This window comes from Pleurodeles waltl, chromosome 10 (assembly GCF_031143425.1).
Source record: "Pleurodeles waltl isolate 20211129_DDA chromosome 10, aPleWal1.hap1.20221129, whole genome shotgun sequence".
Lineage (NCBI taxonomy): Eukaryota > Metazoa > Chordata > Amphibia > Caudata > Salamandridae > Pleurodeles > Pleurodeles waltl.
In genome coordinates, this window is record NC_090449.1 from 46766132 (window position 1) to 46780194 (window position 14063).

Sequence of the window (14063 nt, forward strand, 5' to 3'; positions counted from 1 at the left end):
CACTTAATCCCATAATCTTGGCGGTTGCTATAAAACTCTCATTGTATTGGGCAAGGTTGTGGTCAACTGAGTAGCTGATACCTTGTAGGGACTCCCTAAGTGATCTGGGGTCAGATGGATCATTTTATTAAGTTGTGATTCCCTAATTGAGATTCCCTGTGATTTGCAATTAGGGAATCGCTATTCAAATGTACGAAACTCATGGAGTTTCATTTTGCGTTTCCTAATGGGTCCCAAAGGGACCTACCTCATCAATATTCATGAGGTTGGTCGTAATTTGCAACCCATTAGGAAACGCTAAAGTCACTGTGATGGTTGCTGCTGGGCTCTGCAGACCACCATGTCTGTGGTTGCTTTTAATAAAGCAATCTTTTTGTTTTTTTTTAAATGCAACTCGTTTTCCCTAAAGGAAGCCGGGATGCGTTTAAAAAGGAAAAATTAAAAGTATTATTTTAATATTTTAAGAGTAGGCAGTGGTCTGCGGGACCACTGCCTGCTCTTAAAAAATGTTTTCGCATCAGTTCACAAAGGGGGCCCCTTCCCGTTTGCAATTAGGTTACCACCTACTTGAAGTAGGTGGTAAAATGCAAATGTTTTGCGACAGCATTTTAGTCACAAAACATTACTGAATACCACTGGTATTCGGTATTAGGAAGGGACGCCCTTGACACACCCCTTCCTAATAAGGAATAGGTATGTAGTCGCAATTCCAATTTGCAATTCAGTAACAAGTTACTGAATCGCAAATTAGAATTCATACATACCAAAATGCATTTATGCTGTCATAAACGCCATTTGTGACTGCAAAAATGCATGATACATCTGGCCTCTTATCTCTTGTGATTCACAGGTAGTTACGCCATGGTTGAAAAATTTTAAGATGCAGTGCGAGAACCTGAAAATGATAGATCTTTGGAACTTTCCAGCATCTGCCGCTAAGGGAGCCAGACAGAAAGTGAAAAGTGCTCATTGGAATTATGCCCTGGAACAGATATGGTCGAATTGTGATAATGTGAATCTAAGTGGGCAATTTCTAAATATTAAATGTCCACTTTATGAAGATTTTATGGATGAAATGTATCCCCCCACTTCCAAATGGCTGTATTTAGATATGGGTCCCTAGCTTTAGGACACGTAATGGCCAAATGGGATAAGCAAGATTCCTCAATGTTCTGCCATTTCTGCCCATTGGAAAAAGAAACTGAAGATCATTTTGTTATTTTCCTGTCCACAGTATTCACAGCCACGCAGAAAATGGATAATTGCAGTCTGTAAGCTTTTAAGTGTTATACATTATTGGGAGGCCCTGAAAATCATCCTTACATAGGAAACAAAGGCTGTGATTATATTTGGAATAACCAAATACTTAGAGCACGCATGGCATATATTGATGGAGAGGGATGCCCTAACAGACACTGCATTGATTGTATAGATTGTGTTCTTAGTGGATATAGGGGCACGAAACTAAGTTGTATATTACTCATCTATGACAGTACCCCCGATTTTTAAGAACCACTTGGTCAGGTCTTGGCTTGGAGGTAGATTGTCCCCATTTGTTGCTTATCAGAAGTTATGCATCACTCGGAAGCCTTTGGGGTGTTTCAATGCGATACATGGAAGAAATTACTACAGTATTGCCACTCTTAGGTAACTACTGTGAGTCTGGTCATTCTGGTTTGGGTAGCTGAAGTTCTATCTGAGTTATACTGCCTGTTAAATGCGTATCTGCTTTTATTTGCCTGTACATGCATCTTAAAATTTTGTCCTAGATAGTCCTAAATTGTATATTTTGTTGATGGTGCTTTTTACAATTCTGTTTGGGTGTGTATTCCATAGGGAATTGTCTTTTTAATGCATTTTTCTCAAGTATTTATGTATGCTTTTATGGTTACCGACAAAATAAAGTAATTACTACTACTAGTGGATACACCAATGTTACCATGTTGTATGGGAGAAGCACATGCAATTTAGCACTGGTCAGCGTTGGTAAGTCCAACAAAAACATACAGCAAAAACTGGAGGGTAAAAGGTAAAAAGTTTGGGTTGATGCTGCAGAAAGGGCCATTTGCAACAATGGTATAAAGTTTTTTTTCTTGTCTGCCAACATGAGGAAAAGACTATCATTAACCCCATTCCCTTGAGAAAACTCTCAAGGTGTGAAGGAGCATTATTTTCTCTTTTCCAATAACAAAGTCCAACTTGCTGATGGTTGACCATACCATCTGACAATGCAGAGAGTTGTCTTCAAGGCCTGTGGACAACTCTAAATTTTGTGGGCAGAGGAGCCTCGGAACAGGGGTAGTATTGTCTTTTGCCAAACCGATTGAATAAACACCACTAAAGATACTCTAAACCTGGCGTAAGTCTCACTCCACAGAGATGCAAACTCAGTGGCTGCGAAATCCAACATTTGATGTCAAAAATGAAGGCTTGGGTGGGACCTCAGTGATGACATATCCAACTTTGAGGGGACGTTGCTAACTTGATCATCCTATGAAGCCCTTCTGGAGATATTTTGAGAATCATAAAAGTAATAAAGGCATAGGGTAAAATCTAAGATTAGTGTGACCTGCTTGCCTAAACCGACCTCCACTCCAATTAGATAAGTTTGAAATTGAACCCAGCTAAACAATTGGTGCTTAGCCATTTCTTGGAGTTTTTGACACAGAACTTCAAGTATCCATATGTGCTGTTCATCTCTTCTGATCTGAATCCTGTTGTGTCTTTTTTCCCATTAGATTTGTCTTAAGTTGCCTAAATTGGTTTGGGAATGTTATTGTCTTCTATTCTTAACTTTACTGTTCCAAGGCAACTTAAATTATATACCCAGATTCTTTTGTAATTCACTGAATGCCCCTACTTTTGATGGAAAATATTGGAGACAAGATGGTGGCCGCGTTCGAGTAAGCGGCTGTAGGGAGCTTCCTCCTCTCACGACCCAGGCAGTCAAGTTGGTTCGTCCGCCCCAGGGAATGCGGGATTCAGAGGCAGCCATATGATTGGCATAGTGGTGGTGGGTTACCAGCTGTGTGGCAACGCCGGTCCACAGGGCTGCTTCAGCTCTGTTGGCCTGTCGGTTTGCAGCCACGCTGGCAGCAGATGAAGGGGCTCGCAATGGTGAAATCGGCCCCAGGGGTACGTCAAAATCCGTGACAGGCGTTTGGAGTGACAGGAGCAAGTGAATGTAAATATGATGCCTCCTATGAACCTCCTCAGAACATGAGCAAAACCTGGTACCTCTGCGAGTGAGTGGCGTGAGAGGAGACAGCCCCTGTGCTTGGCGGCTGCATCCAATACTGGACAGAAGCCGGTCCCCAAATCTCAGGAGACTTTTTTCAACAAACGGTTGGCTAAATCTGTGGACGCTAAGCCTGGGGCTGGAACTAAGGACAACGCACACCACAGTGATGGGATAACTATCCCCGAGATGTTTAAAAGCCCTCAACATATGAAGCACCTACTGCCCCCAGCCATGAGGTGGCCAACTATCTCTATAACCTTGCCTCAGTCACAGGAATTTTTGGAAGGCGGTAATTCTAATTTCGAGCTGGCACACCCTGCAAACTACAGCAACCCCTCTCAGGTCAGTGCTGATATCATTGATTTTAGTGATAATATGACTGCAGCTCCAAAGGGCTCTATCTTGACTGGATCACGCAACACAGTTGTTGGTTCTAACCTTGAGGGCTCACCAGCCGTGATTGCGGAGAGAGAAAATTGCACTCCACATGTTCTGACACTCAGTTTAAATGAAAATACAGTACTATCACAGGGCACAGAGGATGAGAGGTTCAACAGTGGGGTGCGGCTTGCTCACTCGAAGGAAGGTGAAGGCCTCAGAAGTCATGGGAGTAGTCATGAAGCTACTATCAATAATAGGTCAGTGAAGGATACTGAACCCGGACAAAATGAGGTGGCAGAATAATTTTTTTCACTATCAGATTAATCTGGGGATGTGGATGACTCTAGTACGTCAACTGAGCCAGAGTCTTATAGTAGCTACACTGCCTCTCCGACCTCCATGGCGGGGCGGAAAGACAATATACATGAAAGGAGATAAGAAAGCCAACCTCGTGAAAATGAATGTGGACAAAGCTAAGGACAAGAGGAAAAAGAAAAAGTCTGCAAGAGGGGCAAGAGCTATGTCATGTGATTATACAGCTACTCAGCAACTTCAAGATAACTCAGATAATCTGGTTAAAGGGCCAGCGGATCCTGCCCCTGGTATTGCAGGAAATTGTGAACCTCCTTCTCTGCACCTCATTTTTCAAACAATGATGTTACAACATAAACAGATACAAAGTGATAATAAAAAAGCCAGGGTTGCCAGCAAGCAGCTGCAAGTTTCAGTAAGTAAGATTGCAAAGACTTGCTCAGAGATTGGAGAGCGCATCGCTACAGTAGAGACTCGCACTAGTATATTAGAGACTGACGTGGTTGCAGTGGCACAGCAATCAGCCATGCATGAGTCGCAGCTAATAGACATTCAGTGGAAGTCGGCAACAACACAATAATCTCCATATTTTGGGGATTCAAGCGGGAGCGGAATGCCAATATATAAGGGCTTACATTGTTAAACTATTCAAAAGTGCCTTTCCTGAGTTAGAAAGCTCAGACTGGGTGAAGGAGATACAAAGAGCCCACCGGTTTCCATTACATCTGAAGAAACAAAGGGAAGCAGAAGAGGCTACGGCGAATCAGTCACGACCGAAGTCTGTAATTGTTTATTTTGGTAACTATTTGCTGCGGCAAGCGGTTTTCGAGAAAGCCCACCCTGACTCAAAAATTGATTGCGACCTGACTATTGTCATGCCACTGTGGAACGGCACAGGCGTTTGAGGCAAATGATAAATCCTTTTCAAGAGAAAGGGGTAGAAGCATATCTGCTGAATCCTGCCCGTCTCAAAGCTGTGTATAAGGGTACAGTACGGGTCTTCTCTTCAAAAGTTAAGGTTAAAGAGTATTTGCAAACCCTGACTTGATGATTATGACTTAGTCAGCCAAGGGCCCAAGTGCACGGGACTACAAGGCTTATGTATTATGAGAGCGGTAGCTGGCATTTGTTTTAATGTTTTTCAATATTTCACTTTTTCCTGGGTGTTTAACATGAAGTAGCTCTGGGGGATCAGGATTCTAGGATCAGAAGAGGCCCCTGCGTCTTTGGGGAGGGGGTATCCATCTTACAGACCTTCAGTCTGGTTGTCTCATTTGGTGGGAGTAGGAGGAGGGTTTGGGTGGGTGGAGGGACTGGGAAGGGTGTAGGCCTGGGGGTGTTATAGGGGGTGGATAGAGGAGGTCAGGAAGGGTAGGGAGGAGGAGATGCACAGTAAGCCAATGGTTTGAATTTAGTACATTTATAATTGAAGCTGCAGTGGTTCAGGTGTTTGTAAATAGAGATTTAAATGGGTCACGGTAGCAATCTGCGAATTGCCACGATAAACATTAGTGAGCTAAATGACGGCAAAAAAAGGTGTTTTGTAGCGGAAGGCTTAAAAACACTGAGGGCAGATATTATTTGCATGCAAGAGACGCATATTATTGGCTCCAAAAAACATTTGTAGGGATTTTCTAAGTATCAATTTTTGCCCCATTCAACACAAAGGACTTCAACGAAGGGCGTAGCAGTAGCGTAGCTGCTCAAACCAAATTGATAGAAGTTGTCAAGAGATCTGCGGACAAATTGAGTCAATGGGTGATTCTGGAGTGTATTATTGGCACATCCAGATTTACTTTGTGTTCAATCTATAGATATCATTTTGATGAACCGGAAGTAATTGACTTCTTCAATATAGAACTTGCAGCTTGGGCCTTACCGATTATAATCTGTGGGGATTTGAATATACACGTTGATAGCAGCATGCCTTGGCAGAACCATGTACAGTACATTGGTGCAGAGTCATGGACTGGTAGATGCTTGGCAGCAGTGTAAGGCTCCTGATCCAGGGTATACTTTTTTCTCTTATCCACATGGGACGTCTGTTCGGTTAGACTACTTTGTATTGTCAGCTTCACTGTGTGAGGGGTTAGTGGTTGAAAAATACCCAAGAATTATGTCTGACCATAGCCCCTTGGTGATAGAAATTTTGGTATTAAGTAAGGATCAGCATGCTAAGAGCTGGTCATTTGACTGGGGGTACTGTTGGATCAGGCATATGTTGCACATATGAAAAAGTGGATACCAGTTTTTTTTAAAGTTAATTGGGGGGTCTGCTCCAATTGGGGTGGTTTGGGATGCCTTAAAGGCAAGAATCCGGGGGGAGACTTTAAGTTACAGTTTAAGCAAAGAGAAAGTGCGCTCCAAATTTATAAGCGCTGCCCAGGCCAAGTTGGTTAGGCTGGAATCACAGATTGTGGAGTTGGCAAGGAATAACCTTCCTTTGCAAGAAGTTTTAAATCAAATTGCTGTGGTTAGGACCAGCCTTTCCCAGTTCTACTTAGAGCGGGGTGTCATTAAGGCTCAGACGCGTAGGCAGGAATGTTATGAATTAAGCGAGAAGGTGGGCAGGACTTTGGCTTACAAAACCAGACAAAAGATGACTTGTGATTTTATTAGTTCAGTTAAGGATAAAGATGGACAGATAGTGAAGGGAAGCTCGGCAGTGCTAAGAGTATTCAAAGAATATTATTTTACATTATAGCAACAGGAGGCACAGGATCCCCATGCCTAAGAACACAGAATTAATCAATATCTGGGCGCAACTCTTGGAGGGAGGCTGCATGAGGATGAATGGTGTCAATAGGCAACCCCCATTACATCTGAGGAGATCATTGTAGCATTGAACTCTTTGCCTAGTGATAGGGCCTCTGGCCCAGATATGATCCCCTTGGAGTTTTTTAAGGTGTTTTGCAGCGAACTGAGAAATGAATTTCTGATATTGTTTAAGGCAGTGCAGGATGGATTACATGCTCCAGCACCATGGCTGGCTGCTAATATTATAGTTAAAAAAAAAGATAAAGAACCCTTATTACCAAGCCCTTATCACCCGAGCTGTTTAATTAATGGGGATGCTAAACTCTATGCCAAGGTTCTTGCTACCAGACTGAGCCTAGTGATCCGCAAACTGGTTTCCCCTTGGCAACATGGTTTTATTCCTGGGCGGGGCACCTCTGATCATGTGAGATGGGTCATTGCCATGTTAGATGCACCCCAGGCCACAGGGACTCCAATGTCATTGATTTTATTGAATGCAGAGAAGGCCTTTGATCAGGTGAACTGGGCATACTTATGGGCAGTACTCCTTAATTATAATATAGACCCCAGATGTAATAGGGCTATTCAGGGTTTATATCCGAATCCCATTGCACGAATACAAATGGCCGGGGTGGGTTCTGAGCCTATTCATATTATAAGGGGCACAAGGCAGAGGTGTTCTTGTTCACCTCTGCTTTTCACTCTTTCATAGATCCACTCATAAGAAGACTGCTAGATAACAAATTAATTGCTCCAATGGAAATGACCGAGGCCTATGCCGTTGATATTGCTATTGCATCACCAGACCCAAGGGCATCTTTAACAGAAATAGAGAAACTGACGGCTAAGTTTGGTGAGGTTTTGGGTTATCTATTAAATAAGGCTAAGTGCCAAATAATGGTTAACAAATGGGTATCTCTTGAAGATAAGCGGAAAGTTGAGCAAGTGACTTATTTGGGGGTTAGGCTAACAACCAATCTTGATCCTATTGTTGATAATAATCTCGCCCCAGTGTTAGCCAAAACCAAAAAAGAATTACAACGTATGAACAACTTGTACCTCTTGATTGTAGGATGGTGTAGTTTAATCAAAATGCTCTTCCTTTCCCGGGTTTTGTACTTTTTCAGAACCATTCCACTAGAATTTAGTAATGATTGGCTCAAACGAATAGAAAACCTCGCTAGTAGCTTCATATGGTCCTTCTCTAGAACCCGCAGAGTATTTAAATATTTGGCTCTTCCAAGGATAAAAGGGGGATGGACAGTCCCCAATTTTCACCTGTATTACTGGGCTGCAGCTTTGCAATATATTCAGCTATTAATCATACATGACGATTGCAGTAAAGCGGCGAGGAATTATGTCCAACCATATATATAATGATATGGTGTAGCACAGCCAACGCCGCCTTTTTGAGAATAGTTGAACTAAGTTATTTAAAAAAAGGTAAACTTAAAATAATATGGTCAGCATTTACAGTATGGTCTCATATGAAATGTAGAATTAGAATTGAGCAGCTCAGCTATTATGCGCCTATACGGAATATGCTAATTCTTCCTGAAATTTTTAAGGATAAAGGCTGTGTTAAATGGGTACAAGGAGGTGATCGGAAAATAGGTGACATTTACAGTGGCAGGCAAATAAAATCATTTAGTGATTTGAAGGACGAATTCTCTCTTGACAGCAAAGATTTTTTTAAAGTTCTTACAAATTGAAGATTTTTTACTGTTGTCTTCTAGGAATGGCTTACTCAGGGAGAAAAAATTAGTTTTGGAGGTGCTTGACAACTTAGCTGATTCAGAACCTTTATTCGTCTTATTGGACCTCATGCCAGTTGATTTAGGGATACATATATAGAGATAATGGGCGAAGTATAGGAATGTCGGAAGCCTCAGTTTTAACCTCCTTAGACATGGCTCAATGGCTTTTGCTTTCTGCGAGGCTGCAAGCTCAGCATCATAAGACATTATTTAATTAATATTGTACCCCCAATAGGCTATCCAGATGGGGAAAATCAACGAGGACTCTTTGCCCCCGTAACAATGGCACGGGCTGATTTAGTTCACATGTTTTTTTTGTTGCAATAGGCTTCAAGTGTTCTTAACTGACATTGATAAGTTCTTGTCAAGGATTACACGGCAGGTAATTGGCTTAACACCTCAACTTGTACTATTAGGGATTGATGTAGAGGTGTGCATAGGCCAATCTCAATGGTTTCTGTTTCTAGCCATGGCTGTAACTCAGTGCTGTACCGCCTCAGACTGGTTGAAACAGGAATCACCCACGTTTAAGCAATGTCTGGCGTGTCTTCTTTCGATGTACCACTTGGAGATGGGCTTATATGAGCTTAACGGGCGCGCCCGCAGGAAGTGCGGTAAAAAAGTTTGGGCCCAACTAACTCACTGGTTAGCTACAATGTAACTGGTTGTATGACGGTAGCAAGAAATGGGGAAATGTTTACATGATATCAGCACTTTAATTCTTAAATGTTTCGAACACTGTGGCAATGCTTCTTTGGTTTGTCAAGAATTAACTGGTTTATTTTTTCTTTTTGTACCCTACCGTGCATCTTTTTAATAAAGAAAAAGCAATAACAAAAAAAAAGAGTACCCCTACTTTTCAAACACCTGTTCTGTCAATAGTGCCAGACACTAAATGATATTCATGACCAAAGGATAAGGCCAGAAGATTGAATATTATATTAAAAAGACTTCACAAACATGATGTTTTTAAACCATTTAGTGCTCACATTAAAACATTTGGGAAATAGAAGCTAGGATTGCAAACCTAAATACATGTTGTACAATAATAGATAAAGAATACATTCTGTTCTTTGTGGGACTTTCTCTTTCCTTCATTTCTTCTCAGTAATGATACTCACTTCCTTACCCATCTTACAGCTAATTTACACATTTGTCATTACCCACTTATCCTATGCTAGCTTCCTATTGTTCAGTTGTCCCTTACGTTGTTTATGTGTCAGCTTTAAATACAATTCTGTTCTTGACCTCTCCATATCCATCTTCTCCAGCCAAAGTGGAAGTAGTGAGGCATTTGTTGCTCTGAGCGTTAACCATTGCATTATCTTTATGCTTACTTCATCAATGCATTTCTTTTCATTATCGTTTTGGTCCCTCCTCCTTAATTTATATTACTTCTGGCCATCACTTCTTAGAAATTCCTTTTGTCACATTTCATTTTGATAAACGGTATATAGTTCTATGGAATACATAAATACCAGAGCATCTAAAAATTGAAAACCAAAGCTTCTTAGAAATGCTACATACTTGAGGATCCATTAAAACGACAAGTTATTTTTGTCACTTCAACAGATCAGCTTTGCAGCATCACTTGCTACCCTGAGTGACAAACGTCTGTTCCCCTCTTTTCTTCGGACTGTGACTAGTGTTTCCTTCCAGCCAGGTGCTGTAGTGGAGGTGTTACTTCACTTTGGCTGGACTTGGGTGGGAGTTCTGGCCTCCAACAATGAATTTGGTATTCAAGGCATTCAGAATCTGAAGAAGGAGGCCGAAAAGAAAGACATTTGCATTGAATTTTTAGAGACTTTGCCAACGCAGTCATCCTTGAGCCACATCGTTACAGTGATTCGAAGATCATCAGCAAAGGTCATAGTATGTTACGCTTTTGCAGCTCACATCATCCCCATCCTGAGGGAGGTGACTGTGCAGGGGATTTCGGACAAGGTGTGGCTTGGCATTGGAAGTTGGTTTTCCACTACTGTAATGTCTAAAAGAGATCTGTGGGAAACAATGAATGGAACCCTAGGCTTATCAGGATATAGCGGGCAAATCCCAGGACTGAAAAAATTCCTCTACAGTATCCACCCATCAAAAATAACTGGGGACATCTTCTTAAAGAGTTTCTGGGAGTATGCCTTCACCTGCACACTTCTAGGTGGATTGAACACCACTGATGGCAGAGGCATGTGCACTGGAAAAGAAAATGTGACACTTCTTGATTCTTCACTCTATGAGGTGCATTCTTTTAGGCATCCATATTATGCGTATAATGCTGTTTATTTGCTAGCCCAAGCACTGCATGATCTGCTTTCTTGCAAACCACAGGAAGGTCCTTTCATCAACAATTCATGTGCAGATCCTCAGAATTTTCACCCATGGCAGGTAAGTGCATTGAAACATTTTGCATATGCTTTTTGTCTATGGATCTAATTTATCTTGCTTTTTGGTAGTGGGTTTTCCAGTTTTGAAAATCAGTGGAATCTTTCATGTTAATAAAGAATCACTCATTTATCTCAAGACACAGATTCATAGAATTGACAAATTCTAATACGAAAGTATTCACATTTCAGAAATATTTTATGTAGTCCTACACAACTGAACTACATCACAATAGGACGTAAATGTTTTTCTGGGATTCAAGCTGCGTTCAGCAGGGCAAACCAGACTGACAATGTAACATCGGTGGCTGGGGTCTGGTGCCGGTCCCATGTAGCTTCTGGTTCTTTTATTGAAAAGGTACAGAAAATGTTCTAAGTGCAGGGAAAGAGTACACTCTAACAACACTAATGGGTCCAGGACCTTTTGGTCATCACTTAGGGAGTTAGGAATCAATCTCCAAGAAGCCACCAGCAGGACCAAGAGAAAATTCCTTTGGTACTGGTCTGCTATGCTCTTCTTGCAGTGTTTGTGTCCGGCAGCTTAACATGAGACTAGCTAACTAGCCCTTGAAGTCCACTCCTCTGCCCTAGGTACAATAGGAGCAGGTTATGCTCTTGGGGTTTCTCTCTACAGGTAACAAAGCAGCCTCAGTCCTTCTTTTGAGTTCCAGTTTTTAGGATCAGCAGGTGCAGTCCTCCTGTTTTTCACAGGGCCAACAGTATTCTTAAAAAGGTACCTGGGGTACATGGCACTGGCACATGGGTGGGAGAGACTACCTGACCAGTAGAAATAAAATTCTCATGGGCAACCCTATCCACCCTTACATCAAATCCTTTTGGTTTGGCACTAAACAATCCTACAGTGCATCTCTCTGCACAAATCCAGTTCTGGGACTGGGTTTCCCCCACTGCCTTTGGTGCCACCTTGGCCACTTACACAATGGCTAGGACAGGCTTAGTTGTAGGGTACACCTGCCTGTGGTAGGGGATTCCTTTTTTAAGCTTCTAGAGTTGGTAGCCTCATCCCTTATGCCATCCTGTCAGGAAGAGGTCACACCTACTCCAAGTCAAGGCCCTTTTGTCCCTTTCCTGAGAGCAAATCACATCTTCCAGCAGGCTGCCAAGCGACAGCTGGGGATTATCTCTGAAAGAGCTATTTAGAGGCTGTAGGCAGACAAGTGCCAACTTTCTGAAAGTGACATTTAAACAAAAAGTCATTTCAAATCTGACTTTACTATCAATTTGGATTTTAAGTTACTATTCATTTGAGTCCCTGCACTATAGTTTTAACTATTCACAAACTGAAATTATACATTATAACATGTGATAGTATATATCTAGTGATTTTCTATGGGAGTGTCAGCCTTGCCACAGTGACAAACAACTTTGGAGATTTTTCACTGTCTCTACATGTAAAACATAGATACACATGTCCTACATTGTAAATGCCTTGCACCCTGCCCTATGGGCATGTAGTGTCTACGTTAGAGGTGACTTATAAGTAAAACAAAGACAGGTTAAGGCCTGGCAAAAGGTTTATTTTGGCATGTAGAACTTGTATTTATAAAACTGCATATTCGGGCTGCCAGGGCCAAGCCTGAAGACATGCTTTATATTGTCACTTTAATGATGAAACATTGTGTGCTGAAATCCACTAGTAGTAACATTTAACTTCTAAGCCCTGGGTGCATGGAGTACCATATACTAAGGACATATGGTAAGTTAAAAATGACAATCAGACATTAGCCAATTGCAATTATACTTTAGGGGTCAGAGCATATACACTAGGCGCTGAATGTAAGGATCCCAGTGGTCAGAGTCAGTCAACTAGCACTAAAGAGGTCATCACAACCCTAGCGATCCTTAAACCGCCAGGGTCATGGTGGCGGTCTGACCACTGCCAAAGCAGTGGTCTTACAGATTTGACGTTGGTCTGACCACCACATTACGACCGTGGCAGTTGAGCCACGGTAAGACCGCCAGCACTGCCAGTGTTCCTCCACAGGAGGGACTGGAAATGCTGGTGGTCGTAATTCGCCAGGGCAGCAGCACCGCCCTGGGATTATGACCCCCCTCTCTGCCTGCTTTTACATGGCGGTAGCATAGGCAGTGCAGGGGCCCCCATGGCCAGCCGTGTCGCACTGTTCTCCATCTGCTTTGCTCTGCATCATTGCCACCGGCTCAATTATGAGCTGGTGTCAATGATGTAGGCTGTTTCCCACTGGGCCAGTGAGCAGAAACATTGTTTCCGCCTGCTGACCCAGTGGGAAACTCCTAATGGGGCACACAGGAAGGGAGCCACACTGGCGGCAACCAGACTGCAGGAGTTTGGCGGACAGCCTTTTCTTCCTCCAAACTCATAATGATCCCCCAAATCTTGAATAAAGTGGGGCAAAAATTAAGGATGATCCTGTAAAAATGGCATTTCCTCACAAGGATGTATGCACGCTCCATGACTCGATCCAATTCCCTTGATGTTCAGAATAGAAAGCGCTATGTTAGCCATTTTCTCATATATACCTATTACGTTATCTCCAAAGTGAACAAAAGTCATCTGTAATGTGATGAAAGAGAGGTTGCCATGCTAATCTGAAAAAAATCTAACCAACTATCAAGAAATATTCAAAGATGCAAAATTACTTTTTACAGCCAGTATTATGAGTTTCTAATGGTTCATAGAACCCTCCTTACTTAGATGGCAGTCTTAATATATAATCTGTACATGATTGTTTAAAAAGCATGTATATGCTCAATGAGTCCATCCAAACTCTTTGGTATACAACGTGGGGACCACTGTGTTCAGCATTTTTCTATTATGGTCTTACCAAAGGGACAGAAGTTAATGTGGTAGCCGATGAAAGGAGGGTCGCCATCTTAATGTGAGGTTGGAGCTGCAACCAATTGGTTATTTCTCATGTTTTCTGAGAGCGGGATGAAAGGATGGTGCTTGCACCATGCAAATTTGATGCAGCTTCTAAACTCCACTGTACCTACATAGGTGGGTCTTTATCTCAAACTGAGGTTTAAAACATCAAATATACCAAAATATCAATGACAATGCAGCATAAATGGGGCGGGCCAAGAGTCCAATTATGTTAATGCCTGCCCTTTCAAAGGGGGTGCCAACAACTGGTAGGGGAGTGATGAGAGCCTTGTGCTTTCCCTGATTCCCCCATGGTATGGAAGAATAGGACAGGACCTACAGAATGCATCTGACGCTGTCTTCAAGCCTAGTGT

At 42.2% G+C, this 14063-nt stretch overlaps 1 protein-coding gene across 1 annotated transcript in view; it reads left to right on the forward strand.

Annotated features, from left to right (window-relative positions):
- The first annotated feature begins 7453 nt into the window (after positions 1-7453).
- The window catches only part of LOC138262356 (extracellular calcium-sensing receptor-like), a 36115-nt gene continuing 29505 nt past the window's right edge, over positions 7454-14063 (forward strand). The window contains exons 1-3 of the mRNA XM_069212254.1: positions 7454-7704; positions 8776-8830; positions 10021-10830. Of these exons, the coding sequence (XP_069068355.1) occupies positions 7454-7704; positions 8776-8830; positions 10021-10830 (1116 nt within the window). The remainder of the gene's footprint in view (positions 7705-8775; positions 8831-10020; positions 10831-14063) is intronic.